Genomic DNA, 21,833 nt, shown 5'->3' on the forward strand with positions numbered 1-21,833 from the left:
CACACACACACACACACACACACACACACACACACACACACACACACACACGCACGCACACACACGCACGCACACACGCTTGTTCATGTCCGTAAACAGGAGAACGTGCGCGTGCGAACAGAAAAGCCCAAGAAGAAGCGGCCGCCGTTTGCTCACTACGGCTGGAACAACGACCAGATTGGAGCGTGGAAGAACAAGAAAACGTTCAACGTTCGCGCTTCGAAAGAGGTGTGCCATGACCCCCCCCCTCTCTCGGTCTCTCTGTCTGTCTGAACTGCGGACACCATGCGCCATGTGTGCATGTGTGCGTGCGTACGTGGTATGTGTGTGTGTGTGTGTGTGCGTTTGTGCGTGCGTACGTGGGGGTGTGCGTGCATGTTGTTTTCATTCCTTTGCTGATCCTCCAACACTTTAACAACCAATCACACACACACACACACGCTCTTTCACTCACACACACACACACACACACACACACACACACACACTCACACCCACTCACTCACTCATGCAAAATAGGTTGATGTGCATGCACTGCACGCTGCGTTGGACCGGGGATACATGGAGCGACTGCCGCGCCACGCACAGAAGGAGTGGGCAAAGCCGCTGCACACGCACCCGTTTGACTACGACGCGTACGAGCGCGAGTCTGGGCGACACGGGGAAGCAAGCGGGCAGCAGGTGGCTGTAAGGGGTGGGCCCCGCGTGTCACAATCTTCACGAAACGCACAGCCATCGGCAGCACAAGTAACATCAGCATCAGCGGCTTCGCAGAAGAGAAACATGGGTGTCGGCCAGGCGAGGGCGCATGCAACGGGAGCACGCAGATCGCAGCACAGAGCAGTCCAGTACTCGCCGCCTGTGGAGGACGAGCAACACCAACAGCACCAACACCAACAGCAGCCGATGCACGTGGCCGGTGGCGATGATGTCACCGAGCCCCTTGAGCAACATGCGCTGACCGTGACCTTTGAGTCCGACGCGTGTCGCGACGAGGTAGTTCAGACAGACAGCTCCTTCCTGCACTGCGAGGATGAGAGCACACAGACGCGCGGTGGAAACATTCGCACAGCAAGCGGACACCATGGTCACGAGCAGCGAGTGAGGCAACCACAGCAACGCCAACACCATGCTCCTGCACGGGTGCAGTCCACACCGACACGTGGCGGCTCTGCTCGCCAACAGCACCAGGAGCCACAGGAGCCTGCATTGTCGACAGAGCAGCAGAGGCTGGTAGAGGCTTTGGTGCGTCACAATGTCGCGTTATTGTGTTGTGTTGTCTTGTGTTGTGTTGTGTTGTGATGGTGCGTCTTCGTTGTGTGTTGGTTGTCGTGCTGTGTCCAGTTGTGTTGGTGTTCTTGTGCTCGTGTTGTTCTGTCGCCTGCGATGCCCTCAACTTCCTCTCACAGGTGCATCGTATGTGCCCGTTTACACAGCGCCGTATTGACATGCGCCAGCGCGCAACAGCAGAGAAGATCCAGTCCGAGTACCAGCGCGCTTACGGCGGCTGGTTGCAGCATGCCCAGCAAATGGTTTGTCCACACAGTGTGCGTGTGTGCGCGCGCGCGTGTGTGTATGTGCGGTTGTGTATGTGCGTGTGGGTGGTTCTGTCGAGCAACGCGTGTACTTACACGGGGAATCATTGCGCCACGTTTGCAATCTACAGCAGGCTCAACACGTGTCACAGGCGCAGCAGCGAGGCGGCGTTGCAGCGCCCACGGCAGACGACAGCATGGGGTCACAGCGCACAGTGGTGTTGGGCGCGCACAAGCCACAGGTTGTGCACCGCCGTGTTGCACCTTCGTACTCGTTCCGTGCCAGGGAGGAGGAGGACGCGTACCGTGTTCACTACGGCGCCACATACACACACGACTGCTGAGCATTCTTGCAGTCCTGGTGATGGCGCTGATAGCGGTGGTGGGTGGTTGTGGTGGCATGTCATTGCCTTGCGGCCTGCTTGCTTCATTTTAGTTGTTTCGTTGCCTTTCATGGTGCTTTCATCGCTGGGTTGTTTGCAGCGAGGCAGAAGGTATGTGTGTGTGTGTGTATGAGTGTCGCAGGGAGGAGCAGGGAAACATATGTTGTGATGCGACGAGAGCTGAGAGGACTGGAACGACGGTGCTGTTGTCCTGTGGGAAGCGGAGGGAGAAAGAAAGCCGTCTTATGTTTTTTGTTTTGGCTGTGTGTGCACTTAAACAACAACAACGAAGGACTGTCATGGAACACCTTGCAGAGACCTTTGAGCACGTGGGTCGCATGCAGTCAGTCAGTGAGTGAGTGAGTGAGTGAGTGAGTGTGTGTGCCAGTGTGTGTGTGTGTGTGTGAGTCAGTGTGTGTGAGTGTGTGTGTGTGTGTGTGAGTCAGTGTGTGTGAGTGTGTGTGTGTGTGTGTGTGTGTGAGTGAGTGAGTGAGTGAGTGAGTGAGTGAGTGAGTGTGAGTGTGTGAGTGAGTGTGTGAGTGTGTGAGTGAGTGTGTGTGAGTGAGTGTGTGAGTGTGTGAGTGTGTGAGTGAGTGAGTGAGTGAGTGTGTGTCAGTGTGTGTGTGTGTGTGTGTGCGAGCCGTGTGCATACGTTTGCACGCCGTGTGCATGTGTTTGCACGTTGTGTGCATGTGTTTGCTCGCCGTGTGCCGTGATTTGGATGAGCTGCAGGTTGGCTCCTGCTCATTTCATTGTCACGGTTGACTGTTGCGCAGGGCAAGCGGCCCGTCATTGCCGTGGACTTGGACGAGGTGCTAGGCTACTTTGTCGATGCGCTCTGCGAGTAAGTCACCTTCTTCATATTTGCTGCAGGCATCTCAACGTGGTTGCACTGCTGCCGTGCTGGCCTGTGGCAATGGCCATGATGCTGCCCCTCCAAGCACCAGCACCCACACTTATTGTGCATCGCGCCCGTTGTGTTGCGTGCAGGTTTCATAATGACAAGTATGGCACCACGTACAAGGCAAGCGACTTTCACAGCTACACGTTCCAGGATGTCTGGGGAGGCACCAAGGAAGAGTCGTCCAAGAAGGTCCACGACTTTCTGGAGTCCAAGCACTTCAAGAACGGCGTGCGTTGACCTACGTAGTTGTGTGCGCGTCGTGTGTGTGCATGTGTGTATGTATGTATGCGTATGTGTGTCTGTGTGCATGTGTGTATGTGTGTGTATGTGTGTGTATGTGTGTATGTGTGTATGTGTATGTGTGTGCGTATGTGTGTACGTGTGTGTGCGCGCGCGTTGTGTGATGTTTGCTGTGCTCTATAAGTGCGCGTGCTTGGTTCGTATGTTGTGAACTGTGCGACTGCGCCACTCCTGTTCGTTTCCCCCCTCACCTCTACCGTTCACTTCTCACTTCTCATCACGCATGCGTCCACCGTCAGTTGCGGCTGGTCCCTGGTGCACAGGAGGCGCTTGCCAAGCTGGCCGAGAAGTACGACCTTGTCATTGTGACATCTAGGCAGCATATCATCGCACCAGAGACCCACGAGTGGGTGGAGACGCACTTTCCAAACACCTTCAAGAGCATTCTCTTTGGCAATCATTGGGGCCTTCACGGCGAGAAGAAGTACGGTCACTCGTATGTGTATGTATGTGTATGTGTGTGTATGTGTGTGTGTGTGTGCGTGTGTGCGTCTGTGCGTCTGTGCGTCTGTGTGTGTGTATGTATGTGTGTGCCTGTCTGTACGTGTCTGTCTGTAAATCTACTCCTGTCTGTTTGTCTGTTTGCACATCTACGTCTGCATGCGTGTGCCCTGGTCGTCTCTTGCGCACCACCACTCCGCGTGTAGCCATATCCCCTCTGTATTCACATCCCCTCCACCCGTCCACTTGTTGCAACAGGTCCAAGCCCGAGATGTGCACCGCCATTGGCGCTGCAGTATTGATAGACGACGCACTCCACTACGCCAGAGAATGCGCCGGCCACCTCCAAAAGGTTGCTCTTGTGTGTGTGCGTGTCTGTGTGTGTGTCTGTGTGTGTGTCTGTGTGTGTGTCTGTGTGTGTCTGTGCGCGTCTGTGTGCGTGTGTGTCTGTGTCTGTGTCTGCGTCTCTGCGTGTGTCTGTGTCTGTGTCTGCGTCTGTGTCTGTCATATCGCTCGTTGTTTCCTTTCCCCCACACTGTTGCCCGCATCGTCACACACACACACACACACACATACACACACACACACACACACACACACACACACACACACACACACACACACACACACACACACACACACACACACACACACACACACACACACACAAAACAGGTGCTGCTGTTTGGCGAGTATTCGTGGAATGCGGCCGACGACACTGCTCTCCCTGAGGGCGTTGTTCGCGTTCGTGATTGGGACGCCGTGCTTTCAACGCTGGACACGTTGGAGCTGAAGTGAAGCGACACACACACACACACACACACACACACACACACACACACACACACACACACACACACACACACACACACACACACACACACACGCAACACCATGCGTTGCCCGACCACGTGACGTGACGAAGCACCGCATGGGTGCTGTGCCCGACATGACTCCTATGTATCTGCCAGCGCGTGTCGGTTCAGTGTGGCAGTGTTGTGCACACCTGTTCCTCAGAGTGCTCTCTTGCTTTTCTTTTGTCTTGCTTGCTTCACTGTTTACAACTGCAACCTAGCAACCTTGGCACAGTACAACCACGCCAATACAACGGCACCAACGCCTTGACATCAGGGTAACAAACAAGTGAGCTCCCCGCACCACAACAACAACAACAACAACAACAACAACAACAACAACAACAACAACAACAACAACAACAACAACAACAACAACAACAACAACAACAACAACAACAACAACAACAACAACAACAACAACAACAGCAGCAGCAGCAACAGCAAATTTGGAACAGCGGCAACAACCTTCACTGATGATCATTCCACAACACATGATGGTTGACTACGTCATCCTAAAAGCTCAAGAGCTCTTGCAACAATCACGCAAATAACACGTATGCCAAAGCCACTGTACTACCGCACCCAAGCGCAACCAACACACACACACACACACACACACACACACACACACACACACACACACACACACACACACACACACACACACACACACACACACACACACACACACACACGCGCGCGCGCGCGCGCGCGCGCGCGCACAGACACAAATGCACACATACACAGTGTTGGTGGAAAGCTGTTCCACTCACCGCCCGAAAAACACCGCAATCACGACCCCCGCCCGCACCACCGCCTATGCAAACTTGTCGTGCAGGGTCCAATACACTTTCCTGGCCTTCTCAAACGCGCCAAAGAAGATAGCGCCTCCGAGCGCAATGAACGCCGTGCGGGGCAGAACACCAGCGAAGAGGGCCTTGATGCCCTCGCGCTGGTAGATGTGCACCAGCGCGCGCGGAACGTTGTCCGTGTTCTGTCCGGTGGCACAAATGGCGGGAGACGGCAGGGTGAGTTCATGTGTGTATGTGTATGTGTATGTGCGTGTTGGTGTAAAGGGGCAGAAGCCATCTTGTGTTCGGACAAACGCTACTTCAAACCAGACGCACAGACGCACAGACACACAGGCACACAGACAGACAGACAGACAAACAGACAGATACACACAGACACAGACACGCCAACCTGCTGGAGAATGATGCGCGTCTTGACGACATCTAGCGGCGTTGTGACAGCAGCGGATATGCCGCCAGCGATGGAGCCGCACACGGACCCCTGCCACGCAGGCAGGTCCTTCACCTCCACCTTCTCCAGGCGTGCAACGCCGCGCTGTGAATGCAGGGAGACAAGACGCGGAGTCAGGTGATCGATGGACAAGGGTAAGGCCATCAGTTTGCTAAGGCACGCACACACACACACACGCACACACACGCACACACAAGCTTGTACTTGTTGTTGGACGGAACAGCGAACGTTCACAACAAGACAGTTCCACAATCCAAGTCGCAGAGGCGCAGGTGTACCTTGAGGGATTCGTACAGCGGGAACTGAATGAAGGAGAACGGGATCTGCAAGGTGACGGGCGAGCGAGCGTGTGTGTATGTGTGTATACGTCAGTGCGTGAGCGTGTGGAACAAGCGCACGCACGTACACTGGCACACGCACATACACTGGCACACGCACATACACTGGCACATGCATTAGCATGTCCACAATGCCCCTCTCCCCCCACACATCACTGACCTCACGCATGACGAGGGATACGTAGCCTTCCCAGAAGCCCGGGAGCCCCTTGGTTTTGAGGATATGTGAGACGCAGGCGGACGTGGTCGGGTGCACGTGCGCCTGCAACTGTTGTTTCACCACCTCGAACGGCATCCGCACCACAGCGGTTGTCTGCAAAGCAGATACAGTGGTGGTGAGTGACGAGAGTCAGCGTGGCGGCGGCGGCGGCGGTGGCGGCGGGGGTGGTGATGGGATGGTCAGGCGAGGCGTTCAGTACAGGCGCGATTGCACATGCAAGCAGCACTCAAGCCAACCGGCGATCAGTACAAAGTGGATCGACCACGATGCAGTATCACATGTCTCATCACTCACTCACCATCTCTGCGACAGACCCCGCCGTCATTTCCCGAACAACGGCGTAGTCGTCTGGCACAAACCCAGCCATGATGGCCTTGGTGCCCTCGTAGCTCGCAAAGAAGCATGCCGCTGCACCCACACGGCAGATGTAAAGGTCAGTTGCGGATGTAAGTGAGTGAGGGTGTGTTTGCGGGAGGGGGTTTGCTGATCATGCATGTCCAACAACACGCAGGAACATAGGCAGGCAGACAGGTGGATGTAGGCAGGCAGGAAGGAACATAGGCAGGCAGGAGAGGAACAAAGGCAGAAACACAGGGTACGCAAGCAGGCAGACACACACACACACACACGGACCTGCTGGAGCCGATCCCAGTGCCGCCGATGAGAGGCCTCGATACACGCCCTTGAAGCCACCTGCCTTGAAGAAGCCCTGTGCGCTCTGCAGTCGAGTCTTCACTGTGTCAATTGGATACAGCACAATGTCCACTGCAGGTCCAGCAACACAGCCACCAAACGCGCCCGCTAGCGTGTATGCCAGTCGTGTGCGCTCCAGCCCACCAGTGCCACTGGCCGCAGACGCATCCTCGCCCATCTTCTTGGTTTCGTCTGTGTGTGTATGTGGAGTGCGTTGGATGGCCCGCGTTGGATGGTTGTAGTGTATCCTGCACCTTGCTGCTGTGTATCTTGTGCCTCGTGGTGTTTTGCTCGTTGCTGCCTTGTTTCTGTGTGTTGAGTGTTGCACAATCCTCCAAAACGTTGTTTGGGCCTTGCTGCTTCTTTGTGCGCACACGTCATGTGAGGTGTCGTGACATGATGACGACGACGACGATGGTGATGGTGGTGGTGGTGGTGATGGACACGCTTGACTTCACTTGACGTTGGGTGAACGGTTGTTGTTGTTCTGTGGAAGAGACAAGAGTAGTCAGACACGTGCACACAGACAAGTACACACACAGACAAGTACACACACACACACACACACACACACACACACACACACACACACACACACACACACACACACACACACACACACACAAAACACGAGAACTCAAATCAAATCCACGCACACGACACCGCACGCAGTGATGCGAAGAGGAGAGGGAAAGAAGCAGACTAGCAGAGCAAATTGGCAGTTGATGTGTTGATGGCAACACGGGAGAAGGACGAGAGGAAGGTGGTGCGCAGGCACGCACGAGAAAGCAATATGCCTGCTTTCTCGCAGGGTAGGGCACAAGGCAGGCACAACGTCAAAGACAGGGAGGTAAGAGGGGGCGACTAATCAATTGAAAGGATGAACAAGGGAAAGGGAGAAAAAGGCACAGCTGCACCAAGCAGAGGGCGTGCACGCTGTAACACACGAGCAGAGAGCCAAGCGCGTGGGTTTGACCCGACACACACACACACACACAAGCACACACACACACACAAGCACACACACACACACACACACACACACACAAGCACACACACACACAAGCACACACACACTTGGAAAGCGATGTGTTGTAAATGTACCGAAGAAAACAGGGGGGCAAAGAAGGTTCAGAATCAAAACAACAATAACACAAAACAGGCAGAAGAAGCAGCAATCAACGCGTGACAATTGGCCCCCACCGCCGCACCGACTTAAGCTGGATAATGAACGCGATGACACGGGCGGTGGGGGAGGAGAGCAAGAGGTTGGCGCATTATTGGGATGGCTTGACGGCAAGCTCCTTGAGGTGGTCAATGTACTTGCGGAAGGCCTGGTACAGGGTCGGGGTGTAGTGGTAGGGCACGTTGTGCTTCTTGCACAGGCGCTGCACGATGGGCTGCAGGGCGCGGTGGTGGCAGTGGTTGACGCAGGGGAAGAGGTGGTGCTCAATCTGGAAGTTGAGGCCGCCCGTGAAGAGGAAGGTGAGGTAGCTGTCCTTGCCAACCGTGTGGCTCGTCAGCACCTGGTGCTTGTAAAAGTCGGAAGAGTACTGGTCAATGTTGGGGCTGGTGAGGTGGTTGATCTGGGAGGAGAGCATGAAGCAGAGCGAGACGATGGTCACGGGGACGACGGCAAACAGGATTGCCTTTGGCCAGGGGAAGAGGGCAAACGGGAGGAGGTGGCACATGGCGTAGACGAAGACGCGGCCGGCCCAGTGCAGGAGCCAGCGGGAGCGCGTCATCTCCATCTTGGCCACGGCGCGGTTGTAGTGGCCCGACATCTCCATCTGCAGGGGCTTCAGGTAGTTCATGGCAAAGGTGCCAATGACCCAGATGGGCAGCCACGTGGACGGCTGGTGGGCGTGCATGGGCTTCCACCGCAGCGTGTGGGTGTGGCGCTCCATGGCGTTGTTGTGGTACAGGTCCGGGTCCTTGCGCGGGATGTTGGCGTACACGTGGTGGCCAATGACGTGCTGGTGGTACCACTCAATCGGGGAGCTGAAGTACCAGCCAATGTACGTGGCCAGCGCGTTGACGCGCCAGTGGCGGGAGAGGGCAAAGTGGGAGCCGTCGTGGAAGATGTTGACGCCAATGACCCAGTAGGTGAGCGGCATGGCAATGAGGGTCCAGTACTCGCCGCGGAAGAAGCCGGGCAGCGTGGCCAGGAACAGGGAAAACAGCACAAAGAGCTCGAGCCAGCGCATCGGGGTGGCCTTTGTGGCGTCGAGCAGGGACACGCCGCGGCGCTTGGCCTCGCCCTCAAAGTAGTGCTTCACCTGGTCAACCAGCTCCTTGCCAAACGCAGACACGGGCGCACCGTCGGCCACCTTGCCGTCCTTGTTCTCGTACTCGGGCCACTCAAACTCGGTGCCCTGGTCGCTCTCGTCCAGCAGGCGGCACGGCTCGTGTGTTTCGTACTTGGCCAGCAGCTTCTCCAACCGCGCGCGGCTCGTGAAGGGATGGTGGGACTGTGTATGTGTGCGTGTGTTGGTGTGTGTTGTGCGTGTGAGTGTGCGTATGCATGGTGTGTTGTTTGGTGCGTGTTTGTGTGTATTTGTATGTGTACGTTTGTGTATGTGTGAGTGCAGTGTGTGTGTCACATGCAGCGTGAGTGCAATGTGTGTCCTGCGATCGGCTGGATACACCATACTTGCACCGAAAAGAATCAGCGCGACCACGTCCACCCACGCCACGAGCAACGTCGTGCAGGTGATGCAGATAATGAAGAAGCAACAAGGACCCACCTCGAAGAGGCCTGTGGCGTCACGCCCTTTGCCGAGAGAGATCATGACGGGACCGCCGGGGTGGTTGAAGCCCTCCACATCGTACCACTTGCCATGGATACGCATGGCCTTGGTGTTGACCTTCTTCGTTGTTGTGGCCGACATCTGCATTCAACAGGAAAAGGAGCGAGGAGGCATTAAGGGGGATGGACGTGTGTGCGTGTGTGTGTATATATATATATGTGTGTGTGTGTGTGTGTGTGTGTGTGTGTGTGTGTGTGTGTGTGTGTGTGTGTGTGTGTGTGTGTGTGTGTGTGTGTGGCAATCGTGGGAAGCAGCAAGGGAAACAAAGCCGACTCATTGAGCATACACACACACACACATACACACCTTGATTGCGGTTAACTGTGGTTTGGGGTGCAGCGTGGGTACAAATGGATGGATTGGATTGGATGGATGGATGGATGGATTCACGTGCGATTTGTGTATGTGCGCGAATGTGTGAACAACAATCAGCAACAAGTGAAGCAAGAAACCAAGCAAGCAAGCAAGCAAAGCAAGGAACCACGATCGCACACGTTGTGTGAAATGATTGTGCGATGTGCAATACACCGACCCATACAATCGTTGGTTGCCTGTTGACCATGTGCAAACCGCCACGGGATCTTGCACCAATCACCCACACACACACAGCAACAGCCCCACAAGCACAGCGCGGAGATCGCCGCAGCACATCAACCATCCAAGCCAGAGCAAGCCAGCACGCGCCTTCACACCAACCAAAAGCAAAGCAAAGCCAGTGCAAGCACCTTTTTGTCTTCTTGCTGTTGCGTTGTTGCAGCACTCGCACAAGGCACACAAAAATTAATGCACACCATCTATTCTCACTTCGGGTGACGCACCGATGACTGCGGGGCAAACTGGCCAATCGATCGCATGGGCCCGTACCACTCTGCACGTGCTGCAGTGCTGACTCGGCAATTTCTGCTTGAGACGACACGGCGACACACAGATACATCTAAACACAACACGTTGCAAGAAGAGCGAGTGAGGAGGAGGAGAATGATGCTGAGGGTGTTTGAGGGTGCTGCGGTGGTGGCGTGCTTGCGTGGGCAGCAGCAACAGCGGCAGCGGCTTCTACAGGCGGTGTTGCGATGCGGGCAGAGGAGAAGGAGGAGGCTAGGCAAGATAGCTGACAGCAGTAACAGTGGCAGCAACGGTAGTGGTGGTGGTGGTGGTGAAAGGAGCGGCAGTTTATTGAGTGGAGGTGGTCATCGTGGTGTTCATGGTCATGTGAGAATAAGACACGAATGGCACACAGCAGCTGCGCCCAGGTGTGCTGCGCTATTCAGAGCAGCAACAGCAGCGTTAACAACTGCGCGAGCGGTATCAACAGCTACAACAGCAACAACAGCAACAGCAGCAACAACAGCAACAACAGCAATAGCGTCACCTTTCACAGCAGCCGTTCAGAGAGCAGCACCAACAGCAACAGCAACAGCAACTCTCACAGCTGTAATTCAAAGAGCAGCATCCCCTCGGGTGATCTGTGTCAGAACGCTGACACATGCTGCGCGCAGCTCGCAGGGTGAGCCAGCAGAAGACATAACGGAAGGTGCCAGGGCACCTGTGAATGTAAAGCTCGCCGAGCGCTTGCGTGCGCTGGCCAGTGCACCTGCGCGCCGCAAGAAGCACGGCAATACCACCTCCAGCAAACAGCGGGCACAGAGTGGGCCCGTGCGCGCCCTGTCCTTGCTGGAGCAGTTGCACGCAAAACACCAGCACCAAGCACGCAGCAACCAGCTCCCTCCCAACGCCAAGGGCTCCGCACACGAAGCTGGCGCGCCAACAGCCGAGCACTGGGCCATCGTGCTGCGAGAAATGGCAGAGCAAAGGGAATACCAGGCGCTGTGCGTGCACGCATTCAGAAACAGAATGATCAAGGCGCATGCCGTCGCACCAAACACGGACTGCTTCGAGGCACTGGTGCGCGCATATGCACTGCGCGGCATGGACACGGAGTGCTGGGCCGCGCTGCAGGAGTCGCGCCAGGCCAACCTCATCCCCACCATCAACATGTGGAACGCCGTGCTCACGGCCTGCCTGCGTTCAGGCAACGTGCTTCTTGCCGAGGACACGTTCAGACAGCTCCTGCAAGAGCCATCAACACCCGCGGCGACGCCGCAGACATACGGGCTCATGCTCGCGCTGTACGGGCGGCTCGGGTGGCCCACAGAGGCGACAGGGCTCTTTGACACGATGCTGCAGGCTGGCATCCGGCCAACGCTGCGGGACTACGAGGCGCTGCTCAATGCATACGCGCACAGCACCATCGTTGTCCACGACCCGTCGTCGCCTGCAGCCGCAATTCGTCGCCTTCGCGCCATTCAGCACCGCCGCCGCCGCCGCCACGCCGCTGATCGCGGTGCTGATGCGTCTCGTGGTGGCGACGTAGGAAGAAAAGACACAGGCAGGACGAGCGATGACCGCAAAACACCTGCCACCACCACCAGCAACAGCAACAGCACCAGCACCAACACCAGCACCAGCAGCAGCGCTGCAAGCCACTTCCTGCGCCCGCGGGAGCTGCCAACAACGGCGGAATCGCTCGCTGCCATCCGCGCCATCGCCTTCCACGCCGACCGCCAGGGTTACCCTCTGGACACCAACTTCTACGTGTCGCTTGTCGATGCGTTCCGCAGGTGCGGCGCCATTGGCTCTGCCCAGCGCGCGTTTGAGGACTGCGTCGCCCGCCACCCGCAGCCCACCGTCAAGCTGTGGAATGCGCTGCTGCACGCGTTTGCCGAGCGCGGCGCCGTGGATGAGGTGGAGGCGACCCTGGCAGCCATGGCGGCGTCGCACGTGCTGCCGTCCAGCCGCACCCGCTTCTGGCACATGATGGTGTACGCGTGGCAGGGGAACGTCGAGGCTGCAGACGCCATCTTCAATGCCATGGTGACCCAGCAGCAACAAGAACAAGAACAAGAACAAGAACAGCAGAAGGAAGAGGCGAAGGAAGGAAAGAGGAGCATTGGCAGTGACGGCAGTGTTGCTGGTGCTGGTGACAGCGACAGCGCGGGCATGAAGCAAACAGGCGCCGCCACTCAACATGCGCAAACAAAGAGGAAGAAGAGCAGCGGGAGAACGCAGCAGAAGAGGAAGATGACAAAGCAAGACCAGCAGTCGGTGCGCGCTGTTGTGACGGACGAGCACTGGCTTGCTCGCTTCATTGCTCGCGCGTGCAGCAGTGATCCCGGGAGCTGGCGCGCGCTGGCACGGGAGATGCAGGATGCGACGGGTCGCCTCCCGCCAACATCGTGTCTGCTGGCAGCGATGTGGGGGTTCAGGATGGCCGGCAACACGACAGGGGCACAGCAAGTGGTCACGTTTGCTCTCGAACACATGAGTGACATGCAACAAGCAATGAATGTTGATGACGACGACGACACCACCACCACCACCACCAACAACAACAACAACAACAACAACAACAACAACAACAACAACAACAACAACAACAACAACAACAACAACAACAACAACAACAACAACAACAACAACAACAACAACAACAACAACAACAACAACAACAACAACAACAACAACAACGCCGAGCATGCCAGTGAGTCGAATGATGCAACGGCTGCACCGCCCACACCCGCCAGCAACAGCAGCAGCAGCAGCATGACGCCAGACCAGGAATGGCTGGTGATGCAAATCAACCACCTCCTCATCGCCACATATGCGGAGGTGCCGGACACGGAGGCCGTTACGAGCGTGCTCGCACGTCTCCTCTTCCTCGGCGTGCAGCCCACCAAGCAGACGTACAATCATGTTGTGCGTGCTTACGAGGCCGCCGGCGACGCATCGCGCCTGGAGTTTCTCATCAAATCGCTGGAGGACGAGCACGACGGCGGCAACCCCGATGCGCGCGTGCCGGACCACTGGTACGCGTCGCTCATGCGCGTGTACAGGACCACGCGCGACGTCGAGTCGGCGTTGGCGCTAATGGAGCGGGCAGCGGACCGCGGGGTGAAGGACACGGCGCCCATCATTTCCGACCTGGCCGTGGTCGCGGCCGCTACGGGCTCCGTTCGCTGGGCAGACACCATGGTGAGGGACATGGAGGACGCAGGCATGACGCCGTCCGGGGACGCGTATCTGCACATCATCCGCGCATACAGCGACCAGCTCGACATCAGCGGCGCACAGCAGGCCCTCGCGCGTGCACAGACACACGCACACGCGCTGACAGACGAGCACTACGAGGCGCTTGTGACGGCGTGTCTTGCCGTGGACGACGATGCTGGGGTGCGGCGGGTGCAGCAGGAGCTGCGACAGCACCAGCGCAGACAGCAGCGGGCACGCAGCCAGCAGCAGCAGCAGGCCGCGCCCGTGGCAACAGGCATTGGCGGTTCGCGCGCCGTGATGGCGGCAGCGGAGGGTGCAGTCTTGCCTGCAGGCAACAACGGGGATGCCGCTGGTGTGTCAGATGTTGACCCTGACCGTGCACAGGGCCAGTCGGCTATGACGCACCATCATGATGGTGATGATGGCGGGGAAGTTGTTGTTGGTGGCGCGGTGCCTGAACACGTGCAAGCAGCATGGCAGCAAGGCTTTCAGCTGCACATGCTCGCACCAGATCGCTTTGCGCCCTGACGGCAGCCATGTGCGCGTGTTGTGCTTGTGTGTATTGTTTGTGCATGTGAATTGTGGTTTGCTTTGGGGAATTACTGTGTGTATCTGTATTCGGAGGAGAGTAGCGAGTCACTGCCATGATGAAGACACTTTGTATGAAGCGGCATCAGAGTAAACAGACAGGAGAAGCGAAAAACAAACAAGCAAGCAAGCAAACAAACAAACAAACAAAAGGAAAACAGAACGCCTGACGAGCAAAACAACAACAGCAACAACAACAACAACAACAACAACAACAACAACAACAACGAGAGGGACGTATTCGTGTCGTAACAAACAGCAAGAGCATGCGCCCGAGAAGAACACCCACCTCACGGCAATGGAAAGACCAAACACACCACGACGCCACGACGACAACCCGAAGCAATTGCACCTCACGCGCACACGCCGTCATCCATGTCGGTGTATTGGAAGTTCATGTCAGCAGGAAGCGGCGGGACCTCTGGCGCTCTCGTTGGAATGTCCAGCCCGTGCAGGTTGAGCAGGTGCAGCCGAAGCTCAATCCTGTGTTGTGTTGTGTGTGTGTGTGTGTGTGTGTGTGTGTGTGTTGTGTGTGTGTGTGTGTGTGTATGCGTGTGTGGTGAATAACGGGTGTGCGGAGGCGAGAAGTGGCAAGAAAAGGCAAGAAGATGTAGGAGGAGGTTCCAAAGAAGACACATTTGGTGGCGAGCAAGCCAGTGTCGCACGGCATGCAACGGACTTTGCCAGGCGTCTGATTTCGGAGAGGGATGAGGCCTCTTGCATGTCCTGACCAACGAGTGCACGGATCCCATCCAACCACACGGCAGTCTGATGGAAGTGATTGTGTTGGGTGTTGTGGTAAGCATGATGTTGACGTTCTGTTGTTGTTGATGTTGGTATTCGTGTTGGTATTGACGGCAAAGGTCGTGTTGAAGGCAACCAGTCAAAGCTGGATCTGTGTGCAGTATCAACACCGCACTACAAGGGGGAACACCATCACTTGCTGATGTGCACTGCAGCTCCACTGCACTGACCGTGGTTGCATTTGCGCCGACCATCTCAAGCGCCTCCTCCATATCCGACGCCAGAATCGCAAACGCGTTGTCAACATCCTCAACCTGAACACGTGTGCGCGAGACAACCACAATGCGGTGTGCGTGTGCGTGTGTGCGTGTACGTGAATGTGTTTGTATGGGTTTGTGTGCGGGCGTGCAAATGCATGTGTGTGACTGAAAAAAAAAAATCAGCGTTTGTATGCAAGTGCTCGTGCATGATCAACATGGAACGCCACGCTGACATCAGCACACTGCGCGCCATCACCTTCTTCTTCCCAGCAATGGACGGTACATCGCTGCCAACATAGATGACTTTGATCTCAGAGGTGTCGCCTGCAGCAGGTGGCAGCAACGTGGATTAGTTTCGGGTGAAGGGGAGAGCAGTGCGATAACGCAGGCATACATGCACACGTGCACACTTGCATGCGAGTGAAACTGCATCACACCCATACATGCATGTCACGACGTACACGTCAACAACAGAATTGCACAATTGTGCATTACAACCGCCAACCCCGCTCCTGGCTCCAATTAACCCTGAACCTCCCTCCCCTTCTCTTGTTGCGACTGACATTTGTGTGGGAGGTCGTGAAGTGTGGGCACGCTGGCAACGTCGCGGTCAACGGGGTCGCCCCAGTGGAGCGTCTTGTGGTTTGGAGCCAGCATCACGTAGAACCGACTTGCTGCTCGCAGTGAGACAAGTCATGGGAGGTGAGGGTGGTGGTGGGGAGGAAGGCTATGTGATATCGTCAGTGGCTACACCATGAACAGACGCACACAAGCACATGCAATCTGGTGCATGCACGCCCTCACAACCACATAACCCCACAACCTCATGTACACATACACACATACACATGTACACACACACACACACACACACACACGCACACACGCACACACGCACACACGCACACACGCATACACACAACGCATGCATGACGCTCGGGCCGTGACTGTGTGCGCACCTTTTGCCTTCTTTGCGCGGCCGACAACACCGAACCACGCCCCCTGCACCATCTGGGCGAGCCGCTGCTGGCACACGAGATCCGTCATGTCGCGCGTTAACCGATCGTAGAGACCGGACACAATTTCCGACTGCAACAACTTCTCCTCCGCTGTCAGGATTTCGTTCTTCTGCTCCTCCAGCATCTCTTGGAACGACTGCTGCAGCATGCAGTTCTGTACGCAGACGCACATTGTTGTTGTTGGTGGGTGGGGGTGGGGTTGGGGGGTTAACACATGTACACGGACACAACATATGAGTGCGACAGATGGACGCAGCGGGTGCTGTTCTTGCAGCGCCAGCCCTCATTATCCACCACGCTACCTCTCACACCATCCACAACACGGCCATGCACTCTACACCACGTATGACATCCCCCATGCACCACCATCAAGTTCTGCACCACAGCATCGCGGCTTCGGCTCACCTTGAAGTCGTCCATGTTTGTCGGTGCAGATGTGCGCGGGAGCTCAAACACGCGCTGGATTTGCTTACGCACCATCGCCAGCACCTGCACGGGGGGGGGGAGGTCGAGGGAAGGGATGGCGGGGACAGAGACAAGGGCAGATGAGAAGGGGCACATGGACAGAGCAAACAACCCACGCACACACGCGCACGCGCATACACGCATACACACACTCACACACACACACCTTTGGTTTGTCGGTGACTTTTGCCTCCATCTCCTTCCATGTGCGAAGTCCAAGCTGCATGCACGCCAGGAACATCTGCAGCGGCAGTGGTGTTGGCGATGAGGGAGAGGAGGAGATGTGTAAGATAGGGGGGAGGAACAACACGGTGGTATGAGGGAGACAGCAGGGTACAATCAGCGTGGCGGTGGTTGGATGTACGCATGAGAGCAGGTACGGCTTAAGGGCTGACCTCGAAGAAGGCATTTCGGGAGGAGTAGAGGATGGGCAGATACTCAACGCCGTCGTTCGTCACTGCAGTGGCGACAGCAAGGCAGCCACGACGATGCACAGAAACGTTGGGATGATGAACGCGTCACACACGCGCTCGACACATTGACACACACACACACACACACACACACACAATACATACTCGCACACACACGCACACACACACACGCACACACATTCACATTCACACACGCACACATACACACATTCACACACATACACATTCACACACTGACGTACATTCATCCTCGGCGTGCAGGACCTGTAGGAGAACAGCAAGCATTGACTTTGCCATCCCGACAAACGGGCATGTGTACAGCGCAGGCCGCGAGATCTGGTCTGCAGCAAGCTTCGTGTAGCTCTGGCGGTGGCGGTGGTGTTACGTATATTGCGTGTTGAGAGGGACGAGGGTGCATCGGTGATGAGGGTGCGAGGAGAACAACAAAGACGAAGTGATGGCGATGACCAGCACTGCCGACGCTACAAACACCGACACCGACACAACACGAGCGCGACGATAATAAGCGTGCAGCCACATGTCTGCTTACGTCCTCGCTGTTGCGAACCCAATACGTGAGCGCATCGAGCGTCAGCATCCCTGGCGCCTCCCTGAACTCCGTCTCCGGGTTGGCCGGGTCCTGCCGCAGTGGCGTGGAAGAAGGGGCCGGGTTTGAGTGATGTGGCATGTAGTGTGATGTGGCATGTGATGTGGCATGTGGTGCAATGTTGCGTGGTGTAGACGGGCATTGATGAGAATATCCTGTTGTGAATGAATTGAGGCAGCATGTTCGAATGCATGTGCGTGTGCATGTGCGTGTGTGTGTGATGTGCGTGTGTGTGTGATGTGCGTGTGTGTGTGTGATGTGCGTGTGCGTGATGTGATGTGATGTGATGTGATGTGATGTGATGTGCGTGTGTATGCGTCCTCCCTGGATCACCGCACCTGGAAACCAAGCAGCCGAAATTTGTCCACATCTGTAGAGCACTCCGTTCCGTCTGCTCACATTTGAGCGCGTGCGTGTGCGTGTGCGTGTGCGTGTGCGCGTGCATGCGAACGGTGGTGACGTGAGCGCAGGCGAGGATGGTGTCAAATGAAGCTAAAGCTCAACTCAAAGGGTTTGTATGAACAGGGCTTGTAGTGTGTGTCTGTGTGTTTGGTGGCTAACTTTTCCGACCTGTTGTTTCGCTGAGCGTGGGAAGACACTGCACGAGTGCCTGCAAATTCGCCTTTGCCTCCTGTACACACACACACACACACACACACACACACACAAACACACACACACACACACACACAGAGAGAGAGAAAGACACAGACATACAACATTGGGAACTGATGAGCGCAAGTGCGTTGAAAGAGAGTTGTGCATTCCCTCAGCTTCATCACCTCCCACGTTCATCACTTCTCAACACGACCATCACCACAGTGCGCACCTGGTCGGCCCAGTCAAATTCTGCGTACGAGCGCTGCACGAGGCGACGCAGCCACAACTTCTGGAACACATCTGCACACACACACATGGAGGCAAGTATGGGTGGGCATGCATGTGCCGTGTGAATGCATGATCGACTGCACGCAGGCATGTCATTGTGTGTGTGTGTGTGCATGCATGTGCGTGTGTGTATGTACACGCACAGAGCTGGTGTGCATATTCGGGCGGGACGGGCTTTTGGGAGAAATCGCGTGATCCCAATGCGCGGAACACGTTGCGCTCCTCCAATGTCCGGAACAGCGACTGGCAGTGGTGTGGTGAGATGTGGTGGTGTGTGGTGTGAACGTGTCGATAGTTGTGAACGTGTTCATGTGTGGAAATGTTCGTGTGTCAATGTGCGTTGTCATGTGTGCAAGGACGGTGTGCCAGCGTGAACGTGGCAGCACACGATTGCGCAACACAAGCAGGTGTGTTCTGCCTGCACCTCTGCCTCCTTCTCGCGGGCGGGGTCGCCGGCGTGCGCTTGAATGAGCGCATTGAGCAGTGCAAGACCAGACTCCTGCGTCTGGAAGTCGAACCTGCAGACACACACACACACACACACGCGCGCGCGCGCGCGCCCAAGGTTTGATGTAGGTGAGAAGTGGTGGCAAATGCCATTGAAGACGTCAATATCATACATTGAGCAGCATGCACAAAGCGAATATCCATTTCTGGCTCCATTTCCTTTGTCTCCTCCACACACCACAGCCAACCCCCCCCCCCCACGGCTCGTACGTACTGCTTGATAAACTCGATGATGCGGGTGATGCTGATCATCGACTCCACCACTCTTCGCGCTGGCGATGCGCGTGGGGAGAGAAGTTGGAGACAGACAGAGAGGCATAGAGACAGACGGACGGACGGATGGACGGACGGACAGACAGACAGACAGAAAGGGAAGTAACCGTGAGGAGCATGTCAACATAGACACCAAAGGCCTGCGAGCAGCAAGGCCCAACACAATTCCCACTACGATCCCAACACGAACACACGAAGCAGCAAGATACCCCCAAATACACCTTGCCACCCCAATGTGGCGGTGGGCGCACCTTCCGGGACGCGGAGTTCATATGCGGCAAGGAGCTGCAGCGACGTGTGGATGACAAACCCGCTCTCCGCTTTGGTGTCGGCAATCATCTGGTGTGGCACGCGAGCACGAGCAGCAACGAAGATGAGCACGGGTGTACGCGCGAGCACGAAAGCGAACCACGGGTTGAGTAATGAGTGCGCCGGTGATGTTTTGAGAAAGGTTACTGGAGGGAGCAGCGCAAGCAGGGAAGAACGGCACGCAAGCGGTGATGGGTGCGGATGTGTTGGTGCCATCGACGCCAACGACAGCAGCGTCGGCGACGTTACCTCGGAGAGAAGGGTTGGGTTCTTCTTGTGCAGGTCGCGGAGATCGACCAAGTCGTGGCGCACAATGTTCACCAGCGCCTGCAGGGAGTAGCCGAGAGGGGAGTGAAGGCCTGCACCCCTGAACATGGTCACGGCTTCAAGCACAAGCGGCAAGCCTGCGACACGCACACACACACGCACACACACACATGATCCAGGCGTCAGGAAGAGTCGCATGAGGTGCGTTTGCTGGCCAGTGTGCGTCTGCGCTCGAGGCTGAAGAGGAACATCACCAACCAACATAATAAACAAGCGCAAACACTCACATGTACGCACAAATAAGCAAGCCCACAAACACACACTCACACAAGCACACACACACACTCACACAAGCAAACATACACTCACAAGCAAACACACTCACACACACAGGCGTACCGCCTTGGGTAACAAATTCCTTGGCCACGGTCTTGTCGTGGGTTTCCTTCTTGATGTTCTTGATGGCTTGCTCCTTCTCGGAAGGGTTGCTTGAGCGCATTTGCCTGAGTAGCTGGGCGGTGAGGCCCTGCGCGGTCATGGCCAGCTGCAACACAATGCCGTCCTTGAGGACCTCGTTGCAGTTCTCCGGGGTGACATACTGGTTGGTCTCGACGATACGCAGCGAGAAGTGCGCTTCGTCGTCCACCTTGAAGTGCTGGCACAGCGCGTGCACGATTTCCTGCAGCGTTTGTCCCCTTTGCACCTCCAGCAGCTTGGGCATGGCGTTTGGGGTGTCGGGCAAGACACACCCGATCTTCACGTTGTGGTTCATGGACATGGCGACACCTCACGTTCGGTCGCTTGTTTTCTGGTGTTGTGCACGCACACACACACATACACAGGGACAGACACAAGCTGGTGTTGTTGCAACAACACACAAGCGGTCGCAGTGGGTCAAAGCGAGCGAGCGAGGGGGGAACAGCCGCGTTCCAGATACAGTGACACGGTAGCTGGGCGTTGTGGTGGTTGGCTGGTGTTGTGGTTTGTGGTTGTCTTCTTCTTCTGCCTGTTGATGAGTTGTGGTGCAATTTGCAACACGGGGCGTGAGCGCAATTTGCAAAACAGTTGGCCGTTGAGCAGCAGCGAAGATGGCAGAGGAAGCAGGGAAGCACGGCAGCGGTGGCAGCGAGCACAGGCACAGGGCGCAGGCGTTTGTGAAGGCGTTCAACCACGCTCTAAGCAAGACCATCGAAGCAGCAAGGTGCGGTGTGGAGTGGGATGGGATGGGGAGTGGAGTGAAGTGAAGGGGAGTGGATGGGAGTTGTGTTTGTGTGTGCTTGTGTGTGCTTGTGTGTGCTTGTGTGTGTGTGTGTGTTTTGTGTGTGGGTTTTGTGTTGCAAACGCTTTAGTGTGCATGTGTGTGTGCAGTTGCAGTATGTGTTCGTGCTATGTGTACATGCACTGATCATTGGCGCTGATGCATCTTGCATGACGCTGTCTTATGTTTGCTGTAGTTGGAGCACGGTGACGGCACAGTTTTCGGAACTGATCCCCGCAGAGTCTGCAGCATATCTTGGCGACTTGTACACACAATTCCTCAGCAACGTTGAGTCCAGCTCTCAGGTAAGCGCCTTGTTCCTGTGTGTGTGTGTGTGTGTGTGTGTGTGTGTGTGTGTGTGTGTGTGTGTGTGTGTGTGTGAACATCTGAGCGGTGTTGCCCAATGATTGAATCTTCCTGTTT

At 56.1% G+C, this 21,833-nt stretch overlaps 9 protein-coding genes across 9 annotated transcripts in view; 5 read left to right on the forward strand and 4 right to left on the reverse strand.

The window, feature by feature from the left end:
• The window catches only part of PTSG_11827 (uncharacterized protein), a 3,842-nt gene extending 1,633 nt beyond the window's left edge, over positions 1-2,209 (forward strand). The window contains exons 3-6 of the mRNA XM_004997984.1: positions 100-228; positions 520-1,245; positions 1,437-1,532; positions 1,667-2,209. Of these exons, the coding sequence (XP_004998041.1) occupies positions 100-228; positions 520-1,245; positions 1,437-1,532; positions 1,667-1,879 (1,164 nt within the window). The 3' untranslated portion in view covers positions 1,880-2,209. The remainder of the gene's footprint in view (positions 1-99; positions 229-519; positions 1,246-1,436; positions 1,533-1,666) is intronic.
• Positions 2,185-4,361, forward strand: PTSG_11828 (uncharacterized protein; the record flags this gene model as incomplete). Its single annotated transcript, XM_004997985.1, has 6 exons — positions 2,185-2,247; positions 2,695-2,762; positions 2,909-3,050; positions 3,362-3,546; positions 3,822-3,915; positions 4,239-4,361. Exons 1-6 carry the CDS (start codon positions 2,218-2,220, stop codon positions 4,359-4,361), a joined length of 642 nt encoding a protein of 213 aa, XP_004998042.1. The 5' UTR covers positions 2,185-2,217.
• An 876-nt stretch (positions 4,362-5,237) lies between these two features.
• Positions 5,238-7,112, reverse strand: PTSG_02054 (uncharacterized protein; the record flags this gene model as incomplete). The annotated part of the gene is made up of 6 exons (XM_004997986.1): positions 5,238-5,414; positions 5,624-5,767; positions 5,962-6,006; positions 6,182-6,334; positions 6,540-6,649; positions 6,875-7,112. The coding sequence occupies 6 exons, from the start codon at positions 7,110-7,112 to the stop codon at positions 5,238-5,240; spliced, it is 867 nt and encodes a 288-aa protein (XP_004998043.1).
• Positions 7,113-8,189: 1,077 nt separating this feature from the next.
• PTSG_02055 (microsomal delta-5 desaturase) lies at positions 8,190-10,668 on the reverse strand. Its single transcript, XM_004997987.1, has 3 exons — positions 10,563-10,668; positions 9,682-9,825; positions 8,190-9,405 (listed from the first exon to the last, which is right to left on the reverse strand). Exons 1-3 carry the CDS (start codon positions 10,596-10,598, stop codon positions 8,212-8,214), a joined length of 1,374 nt encoding a protein of 457 aa, XP_004998044.1. The 5' UTR covers positions 10,599-10,668; the 3' UTR covers positions 8,190-8,211.
• Positions 10,669-10,722: 54 nt separating this feature from the next.
• Positions 10,723-12,745, forward strand: PTSG_02056 (uncharacterized protein; the record flags this gene model as incomplete). Its single annotated transcript, XM_004997988.1, has 2 exons — positions 10,723-12,697; positions 12,729-12,745. 2 exons carry the CDS (start codon positions 10,723-10,725, stop codon positions 12,743-12,745), a joined length of 1,992 nt encoding a protein of 663 aa, XP_004998045.1.
• Positions 12,746-12,886: 141 nt separating this feature from the next.
• On the reverse strand, positions 12,887-13,346 carry PTSG_02057 (uncharacterized protein; the record flags this gene model as incomplete). The annotated part of the gene is made up of 2 exons (XM_004997989.1): positions 12,887-12,930; positions 13,079-13,346. The coding sequence occupies 2 exons, from the start codon at positions 13,344-13,346 to the stop codon at positions 12,887-12,889; spliced, it is 312 nt and encodes a 103-aa protein (XP_004998046.1).
• PTSG_02058 (uncharacterized protein) lies at positions 13,243-14,492 on the forward strand. The gene has a single exon (XM_004997990.1). The coding sequence runs from the start codon at positions 13,345-13,347 to the stop codon at positions 14,317-14,319; it is 975 nt and encodes a 324-aa protein (XP_004998047.1). The 5' UTR covers positions 13,243-13,344; the 3' UTR covers positions 14,320-14,492.
• Positions 14,341-21,204, reverse strand: PTSG_02059 (uncharacterized protein). The gene is made up of 20 exons (XM_004997991.1): positions 20,552-21,204; positions 20,135-20,289; positions 19,828-19,915; positions 19,518-19,575; positions 19,221-19,314; positions 18,940-19,039; positions 18,738-18,808; positions 18,479-18,539; positions 18,247-18,299; positions 17,852-17,941; positions 17,544-17,664; positions 17,263-17,324; positions 17,034-17,108; positions 16,808-16,891; positions 16,343-16,556; positions 15,947-16,057; positions 15,640-15,707; positions 15,354-15,437; positions 15,059-15,147; positions 14,341-14,862 (listed from the first exon to the last, which is right to left on the reverse strand). Exons 1-20 carry the CDS (start codon positions 20,928-20,930, stop codon positions 14,733-14,735), a joined length of 2,187 nt encoding a protein of 728 aa, XP_004998048.1. The 5' UTR covers positions 20,931-21,204; the 3' UTR covers positions 14,341-14,732.
• Positions 21,205-21,240: 36 nt separating this feature from the next.
• Positions 21,241-21,833, forward strand: part of PTSG_02060 (uncharacterized protein) — a gene marked incomplete at its 5' end in the record, with an annotated part of 2,112 nt that continues 1,519 nt past the window's right edge. The window contains 2 exons of the mRNA XM_004997992.1: positions 21,241-21,353; positions 21,607-21,702. Coding sequence (XP_004998049.1) covers positions 21,241-21,353; positions 21,607-21,702 — 209 coding nt within the window. The remainder of the gene's footprint in view (positions 21,354-21,606; positions 21,703-21,833) is intronic.

The sequence above is a fragment of the Salpingoeca rosetta genome (genome assembly GCF_000188695.1).
Source record: "Salpingoeca rosetta unplaced genomic scaffold supercont1.3, whole genome shotgun sequence".
NCBI classification, from domain to species: domain Eukaryota; class Choanoflagellata; order Craspedida; family Salpingoecidae; genus Salpingoeca; species Salpingoeca rosetta.

Excerpts from the sequence above, each read along its gene's own strand:
- PTSG_02055 (XM_004997987.1), bottom strand. The coding sequence starts at position 10,598 with ATGCGATCGATTGGCCAGTTTGCCCCGCAGTCATCG. Across the intron at positions 9,826-10,562 it reads AGTTTGCCCCGCAGTCATCG|ATGTCGGCCACAACAACGAA; the intron begins GTGCGTCACCCG and ends TGTTGAATGCAG. Across the intron at positions 9,406-9,681 it reads ACGCCACAGGCCTCTTCGAG|TCCCACCATCCCTTCACGAG; the intron begins GTGGGTCCTTGT and ends ACACATACACAG.
- PTSG_02058 (XM_004997990.1), top strand. The coding sequence starts at position 13,345 with ATGACGCCAGACCAGGAATGGCTGGTGATGCAAATCAACCACCTCCTC.
- PTSG_02059 (XM_004997991.1), bottom strand. The coding sequence starts at position 20,930 with ATGTCCATGAACCACAACGTGAAGATCGGGTGTGTCTTGCCCGACACC. Across the intron at positions 19,916-20,134 it reads ACCCAACCCTTCTCTCCGAG|ATGATTGCCGACACCAAAGC; the intron begins GTAACGTCGCCG and ends GTGCCACACCAG. Across the intron at positions 15,148-15,353 it reads TCGGCGCAAATGCAACCACG|ACTGCCGTGTGGTTGGATGG; the intron begins GTCAGTGCAGTG and ends CACTTCCATCAG.